This window comes from Hemiscyllium ocellatum, chromosome 24 (genome assembly GCF_020745735.1).
Source record: "Hemiscyllium ocellatum isolate sHemOce1 chromosome 24, sHemOce1.pat.X.cur, whole genome shotgun sequence".
Classification (NCBI taxonomy): domain Eukaryota; kingdom Metazoa; phylum Chordata; class Chondrichthyes; order Orectolobiformes; family Hemiscylliidae; genus Hemiscyllium; species Hemiscyllium ocellatum.
In genome coordinates this window covers 1,557,334-1,585,041 of record NC_083424.1, presented here as the reverse complement: position 1 = coordinate 1,585,041, position 27,708 = coordinate 1,557,334, and the positions used below count along the sequence as shown (strand labels likewise).

Below are 27,708 nucleotides of genomic sequence, written 5' to 3'. Positions count from 1 at the left end.
CCTTTACTACAGGCACATCACTGTAACTGCGCCTTTACTACAGCCACATCACTGTAACTGTGCCTTTACTACAGGCACATCACTGTAACTGTGTCTTTACTACAGCCACATCACTGTAACTGCACCTTAACTACAGGCTCATCTCTGTAACTGCACCTTTACTACAGGCACATCACTGTAACTGCACCTTAACTACAGGCACATCACTGTAACTGCACCTTAACTACAGGCTCGTCACTGTAACTGCACCTTAACTACAGGCACATCACTGTAACTGCACCTTAACTACAGGCTCGTCACTGTAACTGCACCTTAACTACAGGCTCATCACTGTAACTGCGCCTTTACTACAGCCACATAACTGTAACTGCACCTTTACTACAGGCACATCACTGTAACTGCACCTTTACTACAGGCACATCACTGTAACTGCACCTTAACTACAGCCACATCACTGTAACTGCACCTTAACTACAGCCACATCACTGTAACTGCGCCTTTACTACAGCCACATCACTGTAACTGCGCCTTTACTACAGGCACATCACTGTAACTGTGTCTTTACTACAGCCACATCACTGTAACTGCACCTTAACTACAGGCACATCACTGTAACTGCACCTTTACTACAGGCTCACCACTGTAACTGCACCTTTACTACAGGCACATCACTGTAACTGCGCCTTTACTACAGCCACATCACTGTAACTGTGCCTTTACTACAGGCACATCACTGTAACTGTGTCTTTACTACAGCCACATCACTGTAACTGCACCTTAACTACAGGCTCATCTCTGTAACTGCACCTTTACTACAGGCACATCACTGTAACTGCACCTTTACTACAGGCACATCACTGTAACTGCACCTTTACTACAGGCACATCACTGTAACTACACCTTAAGCTCGTCACTGTAACTGCGCCTTAACTACAGGCTCGTCACTGTAACTGCGCCTTAATTACAGGCGCATCACTGTAACTGCACCTTAACTACAGGCTCGTCACTGTAACTGCACCTTTACTACAGGCTCGTCACTGTAACTGCACCTTTACTACAGGCTCGTCACTGTAACTGCGCCTTAACTACAGGCACGTCACTGTAACTGCACCTTTACTACCGACTCGTCACTGTAACTGCACCTTAACTACAGGCTCGTCACTGTAACTGCGCCTTTACTACAGGCACGTCACTGTAACTGCACCTTTACTACAGGCTCGTCACTGTAACAGCGCCTTAATTACAGGCTCGTCACTGTAACTGCGCCTTAATTACAGGCTCGTCACTGTAACTGCACCTTAACTACAGGCTTGTCACTGTAACTGCGCCTTTACTACAGGCTCGTCACTGTAACTGCACCTTAACTACAGGCTCGTCACTGTAACTGCGCCTTAACTACAGGCTCGTCACTGTAACTGCGCCTTAACTACAGGCTCGTCACTGTAACTGCACCTTCACTACGGCCACATCACTGTAACTGCGCCTTTACTACAGGCTCATCACTGTAACTGCGCCTTAACTACAGGCACATCACTGTAACTGCGCCTTAACTACAGGCTCGTCACTGTAACCGCACCTTTACTACAGCCACATCACTGTAACTGTGCCTTTACTACAGCCACATCACTGTAACTGTGTCTTTACTACAGCCACATCACTGTAACTGCACCTTTACTACAGGCACATCACTGTAACTACACCTTAAGCTCGTCACTGTAATTGCACCTTAACTACAGGCACATCACTGTAACTGCACCTTTACTACAGGCTCACCACTGTAACTGCACCTTTACTACAGGCACATCACTGTAACTGCACCTTAACTACAGCCACATCACTGTAACTGCACCTTAACTACAGCCACATCACTGTAACTGTGCCTTTACTACAGGCACATCACTGTAACTGTGTCTTTACTACAGCCACATCACTGTAACTGCACCTTTACTACAGGCACATCACTGTAACTACACCTTAAGCTCGTCACTGTAATTGCACCTTAACTACAGGCACATCACTGTAACTGCACCTTTACTACAGGCTCACCACTGTAACTGCACCTTTACTACAGGCACATCACTGTAACTGCACCTTAACTACAGCCACATCACTGTAACTGTGCCTTTACTACAGGCACATCACTGTAACTGCGCCTTAACTACAGCCACATCACTGTAACTGCACCTTTACTACAGCCACATCACTGTAACTGCACCTTTACTACAGCCACATCACTGTGACTGCACCTTTACTACAGGCACATCACTGTAACTGTGCCTTTACTACAGGCACATCACTGTAACTGTGTCTTTACTACAGCCACATCACTGTAACTGCACCTTAACTACAGGCTCATCACTGTAACTGCGCCTTTACTACAGGCACATCACTGTAACTGTGCCTTTACTACAGGCACATCACTGTAACTGCACCTTAACTACAGGCTCGTCACTGTAACTGCACCTTAACTACAGGCTCATCACTGTAACTGCACCTTTACTACAGCCACATCACTGTAACTGCACCTTAACTACAGGCTCGTCACTGTAACTGCACCTTAACTACAGGCTCGTCACTGTAACTGCGCCTTTACTACAGCCACATCACTGTAACTGCGCCTTTACTACAGGCACATCACTGTAACTGCGCCTTTACTACAGGCACATCACTGTAACTGCACCTTAACTACAGGCACATCACTGTAACTGCACCTTAACTACAGGCTCGTCACTGTAACTGCACCTTAACTACAGGCACATCACTGTAACTGCACCTTTACTACAGCCACATCACTGTAACTGCGCCATTAGTACAGGCACATCACTGTAACTGCACCTTAACTACAGGCTCGTCACTGTAACTGCACCTTAACTACAGGCTCGTCACTGTAACTGCACCTTTACTACAGGCACATCACTGTAACTGCACCTTAACTACAGCCACATCACTGTAACTGCACCTTAACTACAGCCACATCACTGTAACTGCGCCTTTACTACAGGCACATCACTGTAACTGCACCTTTACTACAGGCACATCACTGTAACTGCGCCTTAACTACAGCCACATCACTGTAACTGCGCCTTTACTACAGGCACATCACTGTAACTGCACCTTTACTACAGGCACATCACTGTAACTGCACCTTAACTACAGGCACATCACTGTAACTGCACCTTTACTACAGGCTCACCACTGTAACTGCACCTTTACTACAGGCACATCACTGTAACTGCACCTTAACTGCAGGCTCACCACTGTAACTGCACCTTTACTACAGCCACATCACTGTAACTGCACCATTACTACAGCCACATCACTGTAACTGCACCTTAACTACAGCCACGTCACTGTAACTGCACCTTAACTACAGCCACATCACTGTGACTGCACCTTTACTACAGGCACATCACTGTAACTGTGCCTTTACTACAGGCACATCACTGTAACTGCACCTTTACTACAGCCACATCACTGTAACTGCACCTTAACTACAGCCACGTCACTGTAACTGCACCTTAACTACAGCCACATCACTGTAACTGCGCCTTAACTACAGGATCGTCACTGTAACTGCGCCTTTACTACAGGCACGTCACTGTAACTGCGCCTTAACTACAGGCTCATCACTGTAACTGTGCCTTAACTACAGGCTCATCACTGTAACTGCGCCTTTATTACAGGCTCATCACTGTAACTGTGCCTTAACTACAGGCACATCACTGTAACTGTGCCTTTACTACAGCCACACCACTGTAACTGCACCTTTACTGCAGGCACATCACTGTAACTGCACCTTTACTACAGCCACATCACTGTAACTGCACCTTAACTACAGGCACATCACTGTAACTGTGCCTTAACTACAGCCACATCACTGGGAAGGAGGAAAATTTTTTTGAACAAGAAAATATAGGTTTCCCAAAATTATCTTAACTTAAAAAGGAAGAGCATTTGGCCTTCTAACTTATTTATTGTTGACTTATAATATTTACATGAACAAAAAGGAAAGCTATCACTATTTTTTGGAAGGATATCAGGGCCTGATGCACAGGAAACTTTACTGGAATCACAAACAGAATGGTGCACAAGGTCATTCGATTATTAGCTTTGCATCGGTTCTTCAAATGAGCATTAAACTTAGTGTTTTTTCCCCATATCTCGGCACATTATTTCTATCCAAATACCCATCTAATATTCTCTTGATTGCCTCAACTGAACCTGCCTCAACACATTTGCAGAAGACATAAAAATTGACTGCAAAGGTTTCTGCAGATATGTGAAGAGAAAAAGACTGGTGAAGACAAATGTAGGCCTCTTGCAGTTAGAATCCAGTGAATTCATACTGGACAGCATAGAGATGGCAGAGCAGTTGAACAAATACTTTGGATCTGTCTTCACTAAGGAGGACACAAATAACCTTCAGGAAACCACTTTGGGTGGTACGGTGCCTCAGTGTTTAGCACTGTTGCCTCACAGCGCTAGGGACCCAGGTTCAATTCCTGCCTCGGGCAACTGTCTGTGTGGAGTTTGCACATTCTCTCCGCGGGTATGTGTTTCCTCCAGGTGCTCCCGTTTCCTCCCACAATCCAAGATGTGCAGGTCAGGTTAACTGGCAATGCTAAATAGCCCAGAGTGTTAAGTGCATTAGTCAGGGGTAAATGTAGAGGGGTGGGGTCAGAGGCTGGGTGTGGACTTGTTGGGCCAAAGGGCCTGCTTCCACACTGTAGGGCATCATCTAAATGGGGGCTCAAGCATGAAGAAGGAACCGAAAGAAATCCGTATTAGTCAGCAAACTGTACAGGGGAAATTGATGGGATAAGTTCCCTGGGCGTGATCTCTGCATCTCAGAGTACCGAAGGAAGTGGCCATAGGAAAGTAACCATTTTCCAGCATTCTGTAGGAGTTCCAATGGACTGGAGGGTAGCTAATGTAACCCCACTCTTTAAAAAAAGGGAGAGAGAAAATGGAGAAATATAGGCTGTTTAGCCTGACATCAGGTGTTAGGGAGAATGCTGGAATCAGTTATTAAGGATGTACCAATTGAATATTTGGAAAGCTGAGACACAGTCGTCCAAGTCAGCATGGATTCACTAAAGGGAAATCATACTTGACAAATCTTCTGGAAGTTTTTGAGGATATGACCCATACAGTGGACAAGGGTGTATCAGTAGATGTTGTGTTTCTGGATTTCAAAACACTTTTGACAAGGTTCCACACAAGAGATTAATTGGGAAAACTGAAGGTCAAGGTATTGGAGGGAAGGTATTGACATGGATAGAGAACTGGTTGGCAGACAGGAAGCCGAGAGCTGGAATAAATGGCTCCTTTTCAGAATGGCAGACAGTGGGCAGTGGGTTGCTGCAGGGTTCAGTGCTGGAACCCCAGCTGTTCACAATATACATCAACGATTTGAACGAAGGAATTGGATACCATAGAGTCATAGAGATGCACATACAGCACAGAAACAGAGCTTTCAGTCCAACTTGTCCATGCTGACCAGATATCCCAACCCAATCCAGTTCCACCTGCCAGCACCTGGCTCAAATCCCTCCAAACCCTTCCTACTCATATACCCCTCCAGTCTCTCCACATTTACAGATGACATGAAGCTGGGTGGCAGTGTGTGCTGTGAGAAGGACACAGAGGCTGCAGAGTGACTTGGACAGGCTGGCTGAGTGAGCAAATACTTGGTAAATGCTATATAATGTGCATATGTGAAGGTATCCACTTGGGTCACAAAACCATGAAGGCAAATTATTATCTGAATAGTGGCAGTTTAGAACAAGGTGAGATAAAACGAACCCTGTGTATCATGTTGTACCAAAGGTAGCTGTTTTGAGCAGTTTATTAGATAGATTCAAGAGGGAGCTGGGCGTGGCCCTTGTGGCTAAAGGGATCAAGGGGTATGGAGGGGAAGTAGGAATGGGATAGTGAGATTGCATTATCCACAGGCTCAACAGGCTGAGTGGCCTACTCCTTTCTATGTTCCTATTTCCAGGCAGTGCATTCCACACCCTAACTACTCGTCGTGTGAAAAAAAAGGCTTTTGTCAAATCGCATTTGATCCTTTTTAAATCACTAAATCTGTGCCCTCTTATTCTTGATCCTTTGACATACAGATGTCAAGGAGAAAGGGTTTTGGTTATGAGGAGTTATTGGAGACACTGGGGTTGTTCTCCTTACAGGGCAGGATGTCAAGGAGGATGTAGAGGCAGGTTCCAAATTATGAAGGACTATGATTAAATAAAAGAAGAAATGTGCCACTGGTGCAGGCAGCAACAATGTACAGGGTTAGTATTCAGACTGGAGGTCTGCGACCAGTGCTGTGCTGCAAGGATTGGTTCTGGGCCTGCTGTCGTTCATAATTTATATCAACAATTTGGAACAGAGTATAGGAAGCATGGTTAGTAAGTTCACGGATAACACCAAAAGTGCTGGTGAAGTGGACAGTGAAGAAAGTTATCCAAGAATACAATGAGATCTTGATTAGATGAGCTGAGGAGCTGCAGATGGAGTTTAATTTAGAGAAATGTGAAGTGTTGCATTTTGGTAAGGCAAACCAGAGCAGGACTTACAGAGTTAATGGTAGGGCCCTAGGGAGTGTGTTGAACAGAGGGATCTAGGAGTGCAGGTTCATAGTTCCTTGAAAGTGGAGGCACAGGTAAAGAGGATGGAGACGATGGCATTTGGCACGCTTGCCTTCATTGGTCAGAGCGTTGAATATAGGGGTTGGGATGTCATGTTGAGATTGTACAGGATACTGCTAAGGCCACTTTTAGAACACTGTGTACAATTCTGGTCACCCTGGTATAGAAAGTATGCTGTTCAAGTAGAAAGGGAACAGAGAAAATCTACAAGGATGTTGTTGGGACGAGAGGGTGTGAGTTATAAGGAAAGGCTGCATAGGCTGGAACCTCTTTTCCCCTGAAGTGTCAGAGGCTGAGAGGTTTATAAAATCATGAGGAGCATCAATAAGATGAATGGCCATGGTCTTTTCCCAAGGTTGGGGGAGTCCAAAAACTAGACAGCATAAATTTAAGATGAGCAGAGAAAGATTTTTAAAGGGACCTAAGGGGAAACTTTTTCACACAGAGAGTGGTGCATGTATGGAATGAGGCACAATTATAACATTTAAAAGACATTTGGATAGGTACAAGGATAAGAAAGGTTTAGAGGGAAATGGGCCACATGTAGGAAAATAGGACTAGTTCAGTTTAGGATACCTGGTCAGCATGGACAAGTTAGACTGAAGGGTCTGTTTCTGTGCTTATGACTCCATGATACAGACTGGAGATAAATGACAAAACAAACACAGGGAAGATGAATAAAAGAAAAACAGCAAGTTGAGATGATCTGAAAGATGTTGCCTGAAAGGGCAATAGGTGCAAATTAGTAATATCTATCAAAAGAGTTTTCGATATACTTGAAGGCTGGAAGTTGCAGGGCTGTGTACTGATGCAGCACGAGTAGTTCTTAGAAAGACCGAGGAATGGCTTATTTTCATGCTGCAAGAACTTATTGGTTGAAATAAATTGTGTTCCTGAGCAAAGTCTTTTAATCTGATGAAAGTTGTCACCAGGCAGGAGCCTGCTGCTTGGAGTGGGGTCTGAGCTGGGGGATGGTCAGGCTGCTGTGAAAAATATAAAAGGTGAAGTCAGGAGATGTCTGTCCCATCAGCACCAAAGGCTGGGGAGCTCACTCAAAGATTTTGCTGGGGCTGGTCTTAACCGTTCTTTGGGCTAATGAGGGGTGAAACACTAAACCCCAGCTGTCAGAGATGCCTTGTTTAGGGTAACAGTTAGCAAAATTAACTAAAATACTTGCATTTCTGTAGCACTGTTCACATCCTCGGGACATCCCAAAGTGCTTTCGAGTCAGTGAAGAACTTTTAAGAAATACAACAGTCTATTTGTGCACAGCAGGGTCCTACAAACAGCAATGTGGTAATGACCAAACTAACTATTCTTCAGTGATGTTGACTGGGGAATGAACCAACACTGAGGAGAGCTCCTAAGCTGTCTGTTAGAGTTGACAAAGTAGGCAGGGCATCAGATTCGTATCCTGTATAACCCAAAAGGCAGCATCTTTGATTGGCCAGTACTAAGAGATTCTACTCTGTCTGCCTCAGGAACTATCCCCCAAATAAAATGAAGTTCTGTCCAGGGTGAAACTGAGCACAAAGCCGTGAACAGCTAAAGAAGTGGTGCTGCTGCTCAATGAGTTTGATTTTTAAAAAAGTGAATTCCAGAAGCTGTACATTGAACTGTTAAATCACAGATGTTTCCAGTGAGATGGACAAGGTTTGAGGTGACAATCAGATTGGAGTGACTGCACACTGTCCAATCTGGAAGAAGTCACCGTTTAACAGTAAGTATCTGCCTGATTACAAGGAAGGGACTGAAGGCCAGGCCTGGGACGAGAGGGTAAGGTGTTATTTACGGAAAGGAGAAATGTGGAGTCATGAGATTGACCAGATCTTATTGAATTGTGGAGCAGGGTCCGGGGCCAAGTGAATTAATCCTGTTTTGAAGCCTATGGGGAGGCAGTGGGGTAATAGTAATGTCACTGAACTAGTAATCAAGATACACTGAACTAATGTGCTAGGTTCAGGGGTTGGAATCTGAACATGGCAAATGGTGAAATCTGAATTCAATAAAATCTGGAACTAACAGCTAGTCTAACAGTGGCCATGTATGTACTGTTAATTGCTGTTAAACCTATCTCATTCACTAATGTCCTTTCGAAAAGGAAAGCTGTCATCCTTACCTGGTCTGGCCAACACATACCGTCAGGCTCATAGCAATGTGGCTAACTCTGAACTGGCCTCCAGGCAATTACAGATGGACAATAAATGCTGACTCAGCCAGTGATGGCTACATCTCACAAATAGATTAAATCAAAACTTTTTTAAAAAAGCGGTCATTAGGGTCTGCAGTACAGAAATACGCCCCTCTCGGTGAAAAAGCTTTTCCACACCTTCCCTCTAAACCTCCTACTCCTTGCCTTCAATCTATGCACCTCCACCCCGATCACTGATCCCTCCATCAAGGGGAAAAGTTTCTTCCGGTCTACCCTATCTACACCTCTAATCATTTGTTACAATCAGATCCCACCCCACCGCAATCTCCTCTGCTCCAAGAAAGATAACCCCAGTTTGTCCAATCTCTCTCCATCATTGAAACTAGTAAGTTATTTGTTTAGCTGAGATAGATCACTGTGTCCCAAAGGAAGGCCATCCTGTTTCTCTCGCCACAGATGTTGCCAGATCTGCTGAGCTTGCTCAGGACTTTGTTTTTATCGGAATGTGACCAAACTCGGTGAATGACAGGGTTTTGAATGGACAATGGATCTCATTCTGAATTTTTAAATTTAGATGTGATTTTAGAAACTCAGGCAACAACTGGAATGACTTTCATAGGGGTAGGTTCTCCCCGTGGGAACAGCAATTCAAGCACATTCTCAGTGTCTGTCATGGGAGATTATGAAGACATTCTGCATTGTTTTGGTTGGATTCCCTTCAGGTTGGAAAATTGACTGGTGGTGTGATTGAGATGTTTAAAATGGTAAAATAATTCAATACAGAAACTATTTCCTCGGATGGAAGAATCCAGCCCAAGGGGCACAAAATTAAACTGAGAGCTAGGTCATTCAGAGATGAGATTGGGAAGCATTTCTTCATACAAAGAACATAAAAGATAGAGGGGTTAGGATTTTCAGGAATTCAAGGTGCCAGTGTTGGACTGGAGTGTACAACGTTAAAAATCACACAACACCAGGTTATAGTCAGACAGGTTTATTTGGAAGCACTAGATTTCGGAGCGCTGCTCCTTTCTCAGGTGGTTGTGGTAGGATTTGCAGCATATTGACCCTTTTCCACAATTCATCGAGAGAGGCACAGACATTAGGCCAATGGTAATGTCACTGGATTAGAAAATCAGAGACCTAGCTTAATGCTCTGGATGCCCGGGTTCAAATTCCACAAGACAGCTGGGGAAGAACATCTCAAACTGCAAACTAGTTCAGCCGTGGTGACCATGAGATGTTCATTGATTGCCATTAAAAACCATTTGGTTCACCGATATCCTCAGCAAGGGAAATCCACTGTCCTGAGCTGGTCTGGCCTACCTGGTGACACCAACAAAGATATTGCTGTCTGCTGCAAAAATTAAAAAGCCACTCAATTTGTGGGAAATTGGGGATAGACAACAAATGCAGGCTCTGCCAGCGATGCCCATTCTATCAAAGAACATTAACATCACAATTCATCTTCTCAAAACAAGAGTGCTGGAGAAACGTAGCAGAGTCTGACAACACTTGGGTCGTCAGCAGTTACCCATGGTCACATTCACAAAATATTAACTTTTTTTTCCTCGACAGATGCTGCCAGACCTGTTGAGTTTCTCTAGCAATCCTTATTTTGAGAAGATTTCCAGTATCCGCAGTTCTTTGTTCATTATTATGGCAAATCTACTTCGAGACCTAAACATAATGGAAATCTGGAACTCCACCTACAGATTTTTGTTAAATGTATTCAGGGATACAAAGCTAAGCTGGGTAAATGGAATTTACCTGATCAAACTGAACAACAAAACAGGTTTTAAGAATTGAAAGTTGCTATGTAAATGGTGAAATCACATTCTGTATTGGCCAAGGAGGTCCATGAGATTCAATGCTGATGTTACGAGACGTTGAGCAGCTTCTGAATATTTCAGATGTTGCAACCCTCCCTGAGTAAGGATGAGTGAATACAAACGAAAGCCATTCATTCCCAACAGGATTTAGTATCCCTGGCGAATAAAGTAAAAGACTTTGATCTGCAGGTCCCTGAGCTACACAACTTTCATTCAAATTAGGCACATGCACCAAATCAGTAACAGAAGCAGACAGTGAATCGTTTAAATGGAATCATGCAAAAAGGGAAGCTGGCTCCACTTACAGTCGTCTGATACCAGATTCTGGCTGGGTTGCTGGCTTTGGCTGTAATTGTGGGGTTGGAGGGGGGTTTGAGGGCCCGTTGTCTTCCTCCAATTCTTCACTGTGAAAACAAGGTGGATCGTTAACATGAGCCTTTTGTGACAGAGTGAAGGATGACAATCCAAGTACGAAAACCCAGGTGGGAGAAACAAGTCTCTCTACCTTTTGTAATAAGCCATCTCTTCCTGAAGGAGGAACACCTTGGCCTTCAGCTCATTCCTTTCGTGAAGGACATCCCTCAGCTCTTGTAATGTGAAGCGAGGTCGGTTAGGGTCATTTAAATCTAAAAGCGCCTTATCAGATTGAAAGTCTTCTTCACTGTCAGGCTCTGTCTGTTAAAAAAAAGGTATTTGTCAACATTTCCCCAATAATTACTAGCAACAGAAAGTGTATCACTCACTCCCAATGTCCTAAATAACATTTAGTTCAATAACATGAAAGTCCACACTACTGGCTGCACCAATGGGTGTCACGATCCAATTATTTTTAGATCACCATCCGTGCCCCCAAGGTCACTACATCATTGGTTAAAAAAACATACAAAGACAAACCAATTCAAATTCTTTGAAAAGGGGCAGATCTTTGTCTCCAAGGAGGAGACAGGAAAGAACTGCAACAAATGTTTCTCATGATGTCATAAGCAAGCAATGATACTGACAGCAAATGCCACAACATGGAGCTGTCCCAATCACAAGAAAAGGCAAGTTGTCTTTAAGGAAATAAATCAGTTAGTACAAATGGATCAACAAAGCCATGTCAGGGTTATGCAATGTAATACCTCCTCTAGTTATGAAAGGCCATCAAACACAACCAAAACACAGCTGAAGGGAAAGCAATCTGCACAAAGTTAAATCGCGCAACAAATGCTTCGAGTTTGCTCATAAAAACTTAATGTTACCAAAGACCACCAGGAGAGGCAACCTGCCATCCTTATCCAATGTAGGATTCCTGTCCCATACTATCTGTCGAGGCTCTGTGGTCTCTGAAATGGCACAGCAACCATTTTAGTTGTCCAGACAACAGGCCCAATTGATAATGGACAAAGTCACAGGAAAACAATCAACATAACCCACACAGCAAAACATTTATCAGGTGGGTCAACGTCTCAATGTGAAAGAGCTCAGCAGGAGCTGAATCACGTTGCAATGTATGGCTCTTTGTCCAAAATCTACCTGACAGTCAGAACATTTGAAAATAAAATCTTATTCAGCAGTCCAATAAACACATTTGCAATTGGAAAAATGAAAGACAGCTCAATATGATCAGTGCTGCGATTGAACAATCTATGGAATGGATACCATGGGACAAATTGTAAAGGTTCACAGGGAAGGCAGGGTCAAGTGGAGGCAGAATCTTTTTCCCATTCTCTGGTGGGTTGTAGATGTCACTGACAAGACTGCATTTGTTACCTTTCCCTCAAACTGAGTGGATTGCTATGCCATTTCAGAAGGCAGCTTACTGTGGGGGTCTGGAGTCATATTTAGGCCAGGTCTGGTAAAGGTATGGGTCATTAACGTGGAGATAATTTCCTTTGGCTGAGTGGCCCCCTTCTCTGTTGTGTATTCTACATAAAGGTAAACCTGATAAATGTTTGTATTCCAGATAATTTGTACTTACTGATGCTGCAAGTCATAATTACTAAAGGTAGTTGATTTTATTTCTATACATATACTTATATTTTCAAAATTAATACTGCAGAGCTTTCAAACTTACAAACACTCTGATATCTATGCTATGTTTTGGAAGTTTGTGTGGTGATCTCACACATCAGTAGTAGAACATCAGCACTAATCAGGGTCTTGAGCCAGAACACAGAGAAAAACACTGCAGTACTGCATTAAAACAGCTGGAATGTCAGAAAGTAGAACATAGGTCATTCTACGGGAGAACTGAACCAGAGCTGACAAGGTTAATCCCAACTGCAGGGAATGACCACTTACTTTCTGCAGAACAGAATGTCTCAGATACCAAAGTGACCTTGTCCTTGTTATTAAGCAGAATTCATTTTGATAAAATGATATTTTTAAAATAATTAATGTTCATGGTCTCTCCAAAGACCGTGGTGAACTGTCTGCTTGAACCACTGCAATCATGGGGGGTTTCAGTGCCAGTGTCGTTAGGGAAAGAATTCCAGGATTTTGACCCAGCAACAGTGAAGGAGGGGACAATACATACCTGAGCCAGGGTGATGAGAGAGTAGGTGGTGATGACTTTCCCATGATATTGCCACTTACATCCTGATTGTTATTGGAGTTTGTGGGATCAGTAGTGCTGAAATTACACTCGGACACATCGTGGGCCAAAGAGAGAGAGGACAGGAAGTGGTTCAACCCTCTATTCCAGGACTATCCAGCCGGATGCCAGCATCCATCACTCCTGCCTCAACATTCATCTCTACACTCTGGGTCCAAATCAAAACGTACAAATGAACGAGCAGTCTTTTGTATTTGGTTAAGTTGAAGGTGTTGGAAAGGCAGAATGGCCAAAGTTTGGGAGAAGATTTGTAGCTCGGGTGCTCGTTGTTGTGGTTCTGTTCGCCGAGCTGGGAGTTTTTGTTGCAAATGTTTCATCCCCTTTCTAGGTGACATCCTCAGTGCTTGGGAATCTCCTGTGAAGCGCTTCTGTGATCTTTCCTCTGGCGTTTATAGTGGCTTGTCTCTGCTGCTTCCAGTTGTCAGTTGCTGTCTGCTGCAGTGGCCGGTATATTGGGTCCAGGTCGATGTGTTTCTATCAACTGATTCTATCAACAAACACATCGACCTGGACCCAATATACCGACCACTGCAGCGGACGGCTGGAACTGACAACCGGAAGGGGCAGGTACAAATCGCTATAAATGCTGGAGGAAACATCACAGAAGCGCTTCACAGGAGGCTCCCAAGCACTGAGGATGTCACCTAGACAGGGGACGAAACGTCTGCAACACAAATTCCCAGCTCGGCGAACAGAACCACAACAGGCAGAATGGCCTCCATGTTACTGAAATATTTGGTCTTTTAAAAATATCAACGGCATGTTAAAGAAGGAATTATATACTAGAGGCAAGTATACATTTCCAAACGTCCTCCCTCCTCGAGGGTTTTATTTGCAGTTTCACCTTGGCAAACTTTTTTTACCACAAACACAAAGGTCAGCTCTGAACTCCACTATCCAACACATGCTCAGCTAAGGTGAGTAAAGCAGTCCTCAGGAATATCGCTTTTGTTTTGTTTTCAAATTAGTTTTAATACATAGCGCAAATTTTACTATTTCACACATTATAAGGTGAGATTTAAAATACAAACATAATTGTCCACAGGCAAAACAGCTCAACCTTGGATGTGCACACAGCAAACTGTAACACGACCAAAGCATTACCATGAAATACTCCCTTTCACATTCCTCAATGTTCGGGAAGAAAGCAAGCTGCTGTACCTGAAAACAATGAAGAGAGCAACGAGAGATTACTCAGACTCCTGTCCACAGGCAGTGAATGTGGTTAAAGCTGCCAGTTACACACTGAGGGAACATTAGAACATTTCAGAAATCAGATCTTTTGCATGTCCTGAAAATATACTTCACATAACAGCCACTGAAGTGAATCCTACTTTTTTTTTATCTAAATGTAGGTTCTCTGAACATAAAGCCGAGGAGACACGTTAAAGGCAAACGCTTCAGAGTAAGTGTGGAAAACTGAAGAAATCCCATTTGTCCTCAAAAATGGATCCACAATATAAACACACCAGTGCGGTCAAATAAATCCCAGCTTTGATTCTGGACCTGAGGTTACATGTAAATCTAAACTGCTGCGAAGAGCCATTCATTCCCTATGCTTTATGAAAACAGAAAGAACACAATAAATCTACACTTCTATTCTGAAATGATCCAAAGCACTTCACAGCCTATTTAATGTTTGGAACAGTAATCGCAACTGATTGATTTCATTGAATCCTGTTGATCTCACCAAAAAGACCTTAAGCAGGCTATTCGGTCCATCAAATCTGTACTACCAATGAGATCATGGTTGATCTGCTCATCCTCAACACTTTCCTGCCTTATTCACAGTACCTTTGATTCCGTTACTGACTAGAAATCTGTCTGTCTCAACCCTGAACACACTTAACGATCCAGTCCAGAAAACCTTCTGTAGAAAATAATTTTACTGATTGACTACCCTCCGAGCAGGAATTCCCTCTCAGCTCCGTCTTACACAGGAAACCCCTCAAGGATCCTTTGCATGCAAATTAGCTTTCTTTTCTAATATCACAACACTGAAGATATCAGAAGCTCTTCATTCACTGAGTTCACGAAATGGGTTTCTGAAATCTAAGTCTTGGTTGTAATGCCCACAGCTGTAGGAAACTGAATGACTGAAATCAAAGGGTGACTTGCTGGTGGTGTCATGGTTTGTCCATTGATAGCACATTGTGAAGCTGCAGCTGTTTCCCTGATGCCCAGTTGGAACTTGTGCAGAGTGTGCGCACCCATGCTCACCTGTGTGAAAGGCTCCAGGCAACAACAATAACAGGAGCTCGAGTCTGAGTCTGCCTGTCCTGCTGGAAGCATTCCCAAGGCACAAGTAAACAATGAGGCCCAAACGTAACACCAAATAAATTAACTGAGCACACAGGCCTACAGTAGATTGAATGGGACACTAGTAGCTCTATCCCCCTCCATGCAGAAGACATCAATTTTCCAATTTTACACTGTGTGCATCGTGAACTGTTTGACGACAGGGGCATCACATCTATCTTGATCTTGCCTTCACTTGCTAAACATACAAATGCACTTTCCAGTAGATGACTTAGTGCACTGCTCTCTAGTTGATAATGGAAAGGTCAAACTTGAACCATTCTTACTTGGTGAATAAATATACTGAACCATTCAAGACGCCCAGCATATTCTCAGGCATAAGGAAAGAAACAATATACCTTCAATTGGTCATCTCCATTTTGTGTGGGCTGTCCATGAAATTTCTCCCTCAGCTTCCCAATTTCCATTCTCATGTTTCCCATTTCCTGTTCTTTGGTCTGCAAAGTGGTTTCAAGCTCCACCTTCTGCTCAATCAACCCTTTCCCCTGTGCATCGATCACTGTCACCTTGTGTCGTAGCTCATGGTTTATCTTCATCAGCCTGTTCTGCTGCAGCTGTAACTGAAAAGGATAGAACGACAAGGGCATCACTCAGTGAAAGGGTCAGTGAAACATTACACTCATATCCAGGAGACTGTGACACGTTATAACCCCATCCTAAAGACAACAACATCTTCAGATATTTAGAGCAAACTATTACTTCATTATACATGTATATAACAAAGTGTCACCAGTTAAGACTTGAGTACGTTAACTGCTTTGATGCCAGCTAAGAGCCAGTACAGATTTGAACCAGTTGAATTTCTCTTCTGAAAGATAGGATCCCTGACAGTGAGCGCGCTCAGGATCCACAGGGAACGCTAAACCAGATTAAGGATCCCAATCCGTGGACTCGACCGGGAAACAAAATCCTTGCAACCCAGAAGTGAGAGTGTTATCCACAGAGTCACAGCCGAGACTCAATCACCAGAAATCATTAGGTGACACACTCAGCTTCATGCTCAACATTAAACAGTAAATTTGCACAGTAAAAGGTCACTGAATAATTATTGGAATAGGTAGAAGCGCTGTGATAAACTTGATTACCCTGATGCAGAAGCAAAAAATTCTGGGAATACCTAATAGATTAAACAGCATGCATGCAGGAAAAAACATGTCAATGACCTTTCAAAAAAATGAATGTAAAAATCCAAGATTCTTGATGTTTGGAACAATTCCTACAAATTGGAGGCTACCTAATGTAGCCCCACGAGTTTAAAAGGAGGGGAGAGAGAGAACAGGGAATTATAGACCAGTGTATCCGATGTCGGTAGTGGGGAAGATGCTAGAGTCAATTGTTAAGGATGTTATAGCAGAGCACTTGGAAAACAACAGAAGAATCAGACAGAGTCAGCATAGATTTATAAAAGGGAAATCAGTGGGATATGGGCCAAATCCTGGCAAATGGGATGAGATGAATTTCGGCTATCTGGTCAGCATGAACGAGTTGGACAGAAGGATCGGTTTCTGTGCTGTACATCTCTATCACTCCTGGCATTCTTCAAAGATATAACTAGTTGAGTTGATAAGGGAGAGCCAGTGGATGTGGTTTATTTGGACTTTTAAAAAGTCCTATGTAAAAGACTCGTGTAAAATTAAAAGTGCGTGGGATTGGGGATGCTGTATTGAAATGAATAGAAAATTGGTTAGCAGATAGGAAACAAAGAGAAGGAATAAATGGGTCTTTATGTGAATGGTAGGCAGTGATTAACTGAGTACTTCAGGAATCCCAGCAATTCACAGTGTATGTTAATGATTTACACAAGAGAAGTAAGTGCAATATTTCCAAATTTGCAGATAACATGAAGCTGGATGGGAGACTGAGCTGTGAGGAGGCGGCAGAGGTGTTGCAACATAATGTGGACAGACTGAATGGGTGAACAAATACATCGCAGATACACTATAATCTGGAAAATTGTAAGGTTATCCACTTTGGTAACAAAAATAGAAAGGCAAACAATTAATTGAATGGCTGTAAATTGAGAGGGGGGAATGTTCAATGAGACGGGAGTTTCCTGATGCACCAGTTGATGAACGTTGGTGTGTGGATGCAGCAGGCAGTGAAGAAGGCAAACTGTATGTTTCTAGAATGTGACTTGAAAGACGTTCTTGGATTTTATAGAGCTGATCTCGTTGAAATATTTAAAACTCTTAACAGGTTTTATATGGTAATTGCTGAAAATGTGTTGCTGGAAAAGCTCAGCAGGTCAGGCAGCATCCAAGGAACAGGAGAATCGACGTTTCGGGCATGAGCCCTTCTTCAGGAATGAGGAGAGTATGCCAAGCAGGCTAAGATAAAAGGTAAGGAGGAGGGACTTGGGGGAGGGGCGTTGGGAATGTGATAGGTAGGAGGTGGTTAAGGTGAAGGTGATTGGCCAGAGTGGTGGTGGGGGCAGAGAGGTCAGGAAGAAGATTTCAGGTTAGAAAGGTAGTGCTGAGTTCGAGGGTTGGGACTGAGACAAGGTGGGGGGAGGGGAAATGAGGAAACTGGAGAAATCTGAGTTCATCCCTTATGGTTGAAGGGTTCCTAGGCGGAAGATGAGGCGCTCTTCCTCCAGCTGTCATGGTGCTATGGTCTGGTTGATTGGTCCGTGTGTCCCAGAGGTGTTCTCTGAAACGTTCCGCAAGTAGGCGGCCTGTCTCCCCATTATAGAGGAGGCCACATCAGGTGCAGTGGATGCAGTAAATGATGTGTGTGGGGGTGCAAGTGAATTTGTGGCAGATATATCCCACCCCTCCCCTATCAGCGTTCTGAAAAGACCACTCCCTCCATGACTCCCTCGTCAGGTCCACACCCCCCACCAACCCAACCTCCACTCCCGGCACCTTCCCCTGTAACCGCAAGAAATGCAAAACTTGCGCCCACACCTCCCCCCTTACTTCCATCCAAGGCCACAAGGGATCCTTCCATATCTGCCACAAATTCACCTACACCTCCACACACGTTTACTGCATCAGCTGCATCTGATCTGGCCTTCTCTATATTGGGGAGACAGGCCGCCTACTTGCGGAACGTTTCAGAGAACACCTCTGGGACACACGGACCAACCAACCCAACCACCCTGTGGCTCAATACTTCAACTCCCCCTCCCACTCCACCAAGGACATGCAGGTCCTTGGACTCCTCCATCACCAGACCATAGCAACACGACGGCTGGAGGAAGAACGCCTCATCTTCCACCTAGAAACCCTCCAACCATAAGGGATGAACTCAGATTTCTTCAGTTTCCTCATTTCCCCTCCCCCATCTTGCCTCAGTCCCAACCCTCGAACTCAGCACCACCTTCCTAACCTGCAATCTTCTTCCTATCACCCTCACCTTGACCCCCTTCCACCTATCGCATTTCCAATGCCCCTCCCCCAAGTCCCTCCTCCCTACCTTTTATCTTAGCCTGCTTGGCACACTTTCCTCATTCCTAAAGAAGGGCTTATGCCCGAAACATCGATTCTCCTGCTCCTTGGATGCTGCCTGACCTGCTGCGCTTTTCCAGCAACACATTTTCAGCTCTGATCTCCAGCATCTGCAGTTCTTTCTCCTTTGTATGGTAATTGATTGCTCCTGGCGAGAGTCTAGAAAACAGGATTCCAGTAACAGGATAAGGGGCTGGCCATTTAGGATGGAGATAAGGAGAAATTTCTTCACTCAGAGGGTTGTTTATAGGGCGAGGATTTGAGTACAGGAACATGGATATCTTGCTGCAATTAGATAGGGCATTGGTGAGACCACAGCTGGAACATTGTCTGCAGGTTTGGTCTGAGAAAGGATGTGCCTGCTATCGAGGGAGTGCAGAAAATGTTTATCAAATTGATTCCTGGGATGGCAGGACTGACGCAGGAGGAGAGATTGAGTCCATTAGGATTGTATTCACTAGAGTTTAACAGAATGAGGAGGGATCTCATAGAAACCTATAAAATTCGAACAGGAAGGATGTTCCCGATGGTGGGAGAATCCACAGCCAGGGGTCCTTAAGGATAAGGAGCAAACCTTTTAGGACTGAGATGAGGAGAAATTTCTTCACCCAGAGAGTGGTGAGCCTCTGGAATTCACTATCACCAAAAGTGGTTCAGGCCAAAATATGTGATTTCAAGAAGGAAATAGATATACCTCTTGTGGCTGAAAAATGTGTTGCTGGAAAAGTGTGGCTAAAAGGATCAAGGGATATGGGGGGAGGGCAGGATTAGGAAAATTGAGTTTCATGGTTAGCCAAGACTGTACTAAATAGTAGAGCAGACTTGAGGGGTTGAATGGCCTACTTCTGGTATCTTCTTTGTTTCAATTCCCACAGCTCTATTGGTCACAGGCTAGAAATGCCACAGTGAAAAACTCACATTCTGCATCTGCAAAGCCTGTTCATCATCTCAAAGGCACAAGTCAGGGGTGTGATGCAATGGTCCCACTCGCCTGAATGGGTACAGCTCCAACTACACTCAAGAAGCTCAACAATATCCACGTCAAAGCAGCTCAACTGATTGGCACCACATCCACCACCTTCAACACTCACTCACTCCACTACCAACACAGAATTTGCAGTGTGTGTCACCTACAAATGCAGCAGTAATGTAGCAAAGCTTCTTGAACATCACCTTCCAAACCTGCCGTCTTTACCATTTAGAAGTTCCTTGCAGCCTGCAACACATTATCGATGGGGATGAGCACCTCGCCAAGACTTTCCCTGTGCCTCCACTTCTCAACTTTAAATAACCGCCAAACCTTAAACAGATCATTGCCCACAGCAAATTGCCCAGCCTTCAAAATAACATCGCCAACAAGACCATACAATCCTGTCAATGGCAACCACTACAAGACGTGTCAGGTATCAACATGGATACTACCATTACACGCGGGGACACCACCCACCATGCACAGAGCAGGTAGTCATATCACTCGGCCAATGTTGTCTATCTCATACATGGCAGACAAGAATGCCCCAAGGCATGGTACATTGATGAGACCAAGCAGACACTATGACAACAGATGAATGGACACCGCACAACAATCACCAGACAGGGATGTTCTCTCTGAGGCAGGGAACACTTCAGCTGCAGCCTGGGATCTTCACGTGACTTTGGGATACACCACAATGCAGAGTAGCCAAGCAGAGGCTGATAGCGAAGTTCAGTACCTCTGAGGGTGGCCTCAACTGGGACCTTGGGCTCATATCGCACTACAGGTGACCCCACTGCACCACACACACACACACACACACACACACACACACATACACACACACACATATGTCTGTGGTTGAATTTGCACTTGCAGAACTTAATTGCAGATACATTCTAATTTGTTCAAAAAGTACACAATCTGCAGGCAGCAAATGCAGGCAGTCAATCCATGTTACATTTGATAAATTACTACTTTGGAAATAGAACCAGTCTGACTCAAGACTGGGGTACAGACAGGCTCTAACCTCACACCTTTAATGTTTGTCTGAGCTGAGGTGTCACCTTTTCCTTTTTATAAAATCTTAGGTTATCTCTAAAATGTGACTTGAAAGAGGTCCTGGGATTTTATAGAGCTGATCTCATTGAAACATTTAAAACTCTTAACAGGTTTGATATGGTAATTGCTGATTACTCCTGGCTAGAGTCTAGAAAACAGGATTCCAGCAACTGGATAAGGGGCTGGCCATTAAGGATGGAGGAGACATTTCTTCACTCAGAGGGTTGTGAATTTTTGAATTATCTAAGGAACTGAGATTCTCAGTTATTGGGAACGTAAAGGACTGCTATCGAGAGATTCTCAATTTGTCAGTATAGTTGGGAGTAATGCAGTCGGTGTAGTAAATCAGCACTCTCTTAAATAGTAGAGCATGCCTACTCCTGCTCTTATTTTTGAAATTATAACATAACACCCATTACAGACTATCCTGCTCAGACAAACAAGCTGAACTCCAGTGAATGTGGGACTTGGTCACAGCCCAGTGACACAGTACATGTACTCGTTACTCCCTTGAAATTCTTCTCTTGCACAGACCTCAGGTCCCTGTGCATTAGCAAATTCCAAAACCAAAAGTCAATTCATTGATGTGGTAATTGGTGTTTGTGCATCCTCGAAGCAGCTGTGCAGCTTTGAGGGAATGTGACATGGGGTGCCCACATTTCAGAACTTCCAGCACCAGGTCCCGAGCAAAGAACCTGCTATTCAGAAATTAAAACAGAAATTGCAGAAGAAAGTCAGCAGGCCTGGCAGTAACTGTGGAGAGAGAAACAGAGTTCAATCTGACTTCCCCATCGTGTGTACAATTAACATCAACATGACATGCATTAGAGGTACATTAATTTCATCTCTCCACTCTACAGGCACCCTGCCTCTACCTCTGATGAAGGGCTTTTGCCCGAAACGTCGATTTTCCTGCTCTTCGGATGCTGCCTGAACTGCTGTGCTTTTCCAGCACCACTCTAATCTAGACCCCCACACATTAATTTCAGTCCAGGCTGAAGAGACAAACACTTACGGCTTCAACATCTTCGTTTTTGAGAGTTAATTCTCGGTCTTTAGCTCTGAGCTCATCCCGCTGTTTATCAACCACTTCCTTTAGCTTCTTCATCACTTGCCATTCTCTTTCTGACATCCCAGCTAAAAGACAAGAGAAATCAGCACATGACTGTTGGTGAGTTGCCAATGGAAAGGATTTTAATCCGTTTTGATGATGTGAGCATCATTGTTTTTTACCGATAACCTTATGTTCATGATTCAAAGCCATGTATTTTGCTAGACCATTTCAAAGACCTTGTGCCTCAGGTGAGATTGGTATTCACTGGGTCACATGGATATGAGATCTTAAAAATCACAACACCAGATTATAGTCCAACAGGTTTATTTGTAAATACTAACTTTTGGAGTGCTGCTCCTTCATCAGGTAACTAGTGGGGCTGGGTTATAAGACACAGAATTTATAGTAAAAGATCATTGTGTCATGCACCTGATACAATATACTAAACAAAAACCTAGACTGCTGTTAAGTCTTTCATCTTTTAGAATGAGTTGCAGGTTTTGGTTCGTTAATATGTAAATCCCAGAACTTCTTTCAAGTCACACTCCCGAGAAAATTTGAGGCTTAATTAAAAAAAAGTGACATCTCAGTTCAGACAACACATTAAAGGTGCGAGATTAGAGTCTGTCTGTATTCCAACCTTGAGTCGGGGAGGAAGCGAGCATGTGCACATGTGAGAGTGAGTGCCTGGTATAGCGTGAGAGAGAGAGAGATGCAGGATAAACCTGTGAGCGGCTGTGTACAGGGCATATGTGCGCTTGTCTGACTGTGTGTATGAGAAAGGGTCTGCATGAGTGTGCGTGTGTGAGAGAGAGTGTGAGAGAGAGAGAGAGAGAGAGAGTGAGAGAGTGTGAGTGAGTGAGTGAGAGTGAGAGTGAGAGAGTGTGTGTGTGTGTGTGTGTGTGTGTGTGTGTGTGTGTGTGTGTGAGAAAGACAGCGCGAGAGAGAGAGAGAGAGAGAGAGACACACACACAGAAGCGTGTATCAGCCTCTGCTCAGCCACTCTGCGTTGTTGCATATGCCAAAGTCCGCCTTGGAGGATGGTCACACGAAGATCCAACACCAAATCAAAGTTGCCATTTCAGGTCCACTGACTGTTCTTCAGAACTAATGATTGCTTGGAAAATGTTGGTTTACATGCAGAAGATAGACAGGGAAGACAGGATAGGAATAAACAATAAGGCGGCAAACAACCTAAAGAGAGTGAAGAACAATTCTATAGACAAAGGAGTCGATAACAATCTGGCTGGGAGTCTGATTAGCTGTTAATGGAGACGATGTGATGGCTGTTAGTCTGCCATTACACAATACCTTTTAGCCACTATGGGATAACAAGGCCTGGTGTGTGCGGCAGGGGCTAGGACATGGGAAATTATTGAACTCTATATTGGGTCCGGAGTCCCCAAGCAGAAAATGAGGTTCAAAGTTTGGGAGAAGATTTGTAGCTCGGGTGCTCGTTGTTGTGGATCTGTTCGCCGAGCTGGGAGTTTGTGTTGCAGACATTTCGTCCCCTGTCTAGGTGACATCCTCAGTGCTTGGGAACCTCCTGTGAAGCGCTTCTGTGATCTTTCCTCCAGCATTTGTAGTGGTTTGAATCTGCCGCTTCCAGTTGTCAGTTCCAGCTGTCCGCTGCAGTGGTCGGTATATTGGGTCCAGGTCGATGTGTTTATTGATTGAATCAGTAGATGAGTGCCATGCCTCTAGGAATTCCCTGGGTTTGGCTTGTCCTATAACAGTCGTGTTGTCCCAGTCGAATTCATGTCGCTTGTCATCTGTGTGTGTGGCTACTAAGGATAGCTGGTCATGTCGTTTCGTGGCTAGATGGTGTTCATGGATCGGATCGTTAGCTATCTTCCTGTTTGTCCTATGTAGTGTTTTGTGCAGTCCTTGCATGGGATTTTGTACACTACATTGGTTTTGCTCATGCTGGGTATCGGGTCCTTCGTCCTGGTGAATTGTTGTCAGAGAGTGGCCGTTGGTTTGTGTGCTGTTATGAGTCCTAGTGATCGCAGTAGTCTGGCTGTCAGTTCACAAATGCTCCTGATGTATGGTAGTGTGGCTAGTCCTTTGGGTTGTGGCATGTCCTCGTTCCGTTGTCTTTCCCTTAGGCATCTGTTGATGAAATTGCACGGGTATCCATTTTGGGTGAATACATTGTAAAGGTGGTGTTCTTCCTCTTTTTGTAGTTCAGGTGTGCTGCAGTGTGTTGTGGCCGTTTTGAATAGTGTCTTGATGCAACTTCGTTTGTGTGTGTTGGGGCGGTTGCTTTCGCAGTTTAGGACTTGGTCTGTGTGTGTGGCTTTCCTGTATACCTTCGTGCTGAATTCGCCGTTCGGTGTTCTCTGTACCATCATGTCTAGGAATGGGAGTTGGTTGTCCTTTTCTTCCTCTCTCGTGAATCGGATTCCTGTGAGTGTGGCGTTGATGATCCGGTGTGTGTTCTCTTTTTCTGTGTTTTTAATGATTACAGAGGTGTCATCCACATATCTGACCCAGAGTTTGGGTTGAATTTGCGGTAAGACTGTTTGTTCTAACCTGACCGCACGAGAGAGGAAGAAAAGGACAACCAACTCCTACTCCTAGACGTGATGGTACAGAGAACACCGAACGGAGAATTCACCAAGAAGGTACACAGAAAAGCCACACACACAGACCAAGCCCTGAACTATGAAAGCAACCACCCCAACACACACAAACGAAGTTGCATCAAGACACTATTCAAAAGGGCCACAATACACTGCAGCACACCAGAACTGCAAAAAGAGGAAGAAGAACACCTATACAATGTATTCGCCAAAAACGGATACCCGTGCAATTTCATCAACAGATGCCTAAGGGAAAGACAACGGAATGAGGACATGCCGCAACCCAAAGGACTGGCCACACTACCATACATCAGGAGCATTTCTGAACTGACAGCCAGACTACTGCGACCACTAGGACTCATAACAGCACACAAACCAACAGCCACCCTCAGAGAACACCTCACCAGAACGTAGGACCCGATACCCAGCATGAGCAAAACCAATGTAGTGTACAAAATCCCATGCAAGGACTGCACAAAACACCACCCTCTTCCCCAGGCAATATCACTGTCTCAGGCTTGTTGCACTGCTCAAGCAAAGCTCAGTCCAAGCTAGAAGAACAGCACCTTATTTTCCGTTTGAGGACCCTGCAGCCCTCAAACCCAACATGGAGTTCAAGAATTTTAGGGCCTGAACTCCCCCCATGTCCTAGTCCCCTACTACACACACCAGGTCATTCGCACCACACTACTGCCACACGTTTTGACTCTGATCTCCAGCATCTGCAATCCTCACTTTCTCCTTGTTACCACATAGTCTGCCATTACACACTAACTATTGTTAGCCACTAATAATCTCCATTAACAGCTCTCCACCCTCCCAGTCAGGTCATTACTGGCTCCTTTGTTTAAATGTTCTTCACTCTCTTTGGGCACTATTTTACCTATCATTTACTCCTCCCCCCTCCCACCCAATCTTCTGCACATAAACTGATACTTTCCTAGCTACCATCAATTCTAAGGGTTACCCAATCTGAAATGTTAACTTTGATTTCTCTTCACAGATGTGACTAGACCTGCTGTGCTTTTCCAGCAACTTCAGTTTTTGTTACTGATTTACAGCATCCACAGTTCTTTCCGGTTTCCTTTTAAATCTTTCAACTCTCACCTCAAACCTATACCCTGTAGGTTTGGACTCCTCTACCCCAGGGAAAAGATCTTGTCTATTTACTCTATCCGGGTTCAATTCCCGACTCAGGCGACTGACTGTGTGGAGTTTGCACGTTCTCCCCGTGTCTGCGTGGGTTTCCTCCGGGTGCTCCGGTTTCCTCCCACAGTCCAAAGATGTGCGGGTCAGGTGAATTGGCCAAGCTAAATTGCCCGTAGTGTTAGGTAAGGGGTAAATGTAGGGGTACCGGTGGGTTGCGCTTTGGCGGGTCGGTGTGGACTCGTTGGGCCGAAGGGCCTGTTTTTACACTGTAAGCAATCTAATCTAATCCATGCCACTCATGGTTTTATAAACCTCTAAAACGTCACCCCTCAGCCTCTGACGCTCCAGGGAAAATAGCTGCAGCCTGTTCAACCTCCCACTTTAGGTCAAATATTCCGATTACGAGCATTGATTTATTTACATAATCTGTTGAATTGCTTGTGGTATATTGGGCCGAGGACAGGGAGATGTCACAAAAAACAAGGTACTCTCAAGATCCTTGAAACCTGCAGAAAACACCTCTGTTAAATAATGAGAGTTTCAGAGGAAATAAAAATAGGATTGAAGGTATTCTGGCTTTGGCCCCTGCAAAACAAATCTTTCAAACCAGACTTATTTGAAATGTTGACACAAATATTTGATTATGAATCATTAAGTAGGAGACAGGAAATAAATACTGGTTATGATTTTTAAAGATCAATTGTCCATCTGGTCATACTACCAGCAGAGTATTAGAATGATGATGCATTGCAGACCCACATACTATTCTGGGTGGGAATTTCTCAGCCTGGAAGGCATCAGCTGAAGCCATGAGCTTCGGATCCCATAACACATACCCAGATTACGCTGCAAATTCCTGCTAGAGAGCGTCCAATAATGACTCCTCTCTGTAACAAGACTGTTAAATTCAGTTCAGTACATTGTATGCTCTTGATTATGGATTCAATTAATAAAATATCCAGTGTGACACTGATATAGCCAACAGCCTGCACAGAATTAATAGTCAACTCTAATTTGCACCAGGAACTGGGAAGCACTAAATTTGGAGTGAACCAATTTCTCACTCCCATTTCACTGAGAGTGGAAATAACTTTAACCTGTCCTGTTCCATAAGAAAACTGAAAAGATTGAGAGAAATGCTGGTTTTATCAAATTTACTATTTATTGAAAGCAGGGGAAGGTGTGTGCAAAATCTGTATTCCATCCATTAAACAGAGTTTTAGCTTCTCTGTCACTGTGGACATCTGCAACCATCAGTTTGGGCCAGAATCCAAACTAGATCTTTCTCATACACACAATGTTCAAAGTTACTTGCGCTAATTATTATTATTGGATGTTTTGTTGGTGGTAACAATATACACATCACTTCAATAATGACGTGACCTTTGGTATTTTAATGTCTTTCCATTTATTGCAGGATAAATATATGTCATCACAGGCTAATAAGAAACTCAGAACTGGATTTATCTATTAAGGTGCAGGCATTATATTTTTAGGTGACAGATTGCCAAGATTTTTATCATGCCCAGTATTTGAAATAATGCCCTCTGCAAATTGTAGTTCACCTCGGAGTGTGTGTAATAGCTGTTGGAGTGAGAGAGAGCAGAAGAGGTCCACAAGATTGTGTCTCAGCTTAGCACCCAGGGGACAAAAATAACTTTACAGTTTAATGTCAGTGGGTCCCTTGCATGTTTCAAAGATAGGTTTTGAATTCTGTTTCTATTTCAGTCCTCCCATCACATCTCAGCATTCTGAAAATACAGACTGGAGTTGCAATGCACTTCAAAATGTCAAGGCACTCTTTGCTTGAAGTACGCTAAGATAAAGTATTCTAAGTAAGTGTGAGCATTATTAGAAGTCAAAGTGTCAAGCTAAGTCAACTAAGTG

At 44.0% G+C, this 27,708-nt stretch overlaps 1 protein-coding gene across 4 annotated transcripts in view; it reads right to left on the bottom strand.

The window, feature by feature from the left end:
- rilpl1 (Rab interacting lysosomal protein-like 1) overlaps positions 1 to 27,708 on the bottom strand; it is a 63,314-nt gene that overhangs the window by 15,420 nt on the left and 20,186 nt on the right. For 2 of the 4 annotated variants that reach the window (XM_060843324.1, XM_060843323.1), the window contains exons 3-7: positions 22,049 to 22,170; positions 15,888 to 16,109; positions 14,335 to 14,391; positions 11,140 to 11,309; positions 10,940 to 11,038 (exon numbers count right to left, since the gene is read on the bottom strand). In XM_060843324.1, coding sequence (XP_060699307.1) covers positions 10,940 to 11,038; positions 11,140 to 11,309; positions 14,335 to 14,391; positions 15,888 to 16,109; positions 22,049 to 22,170 — 670 coding nt within the window. The remainder of the gene's footprint in view (positions 1 to 10,939; positions 11,039 to 11,139; positions 11,310 to 14,334; positions 14,392 to 15,887; positions 16,110 to 22,048; positions 22,171 to 27,708) is intronic. The other 2 variants (XM_060843327.1, XM_060843326.1) reach the window with 1 other exon arrangement.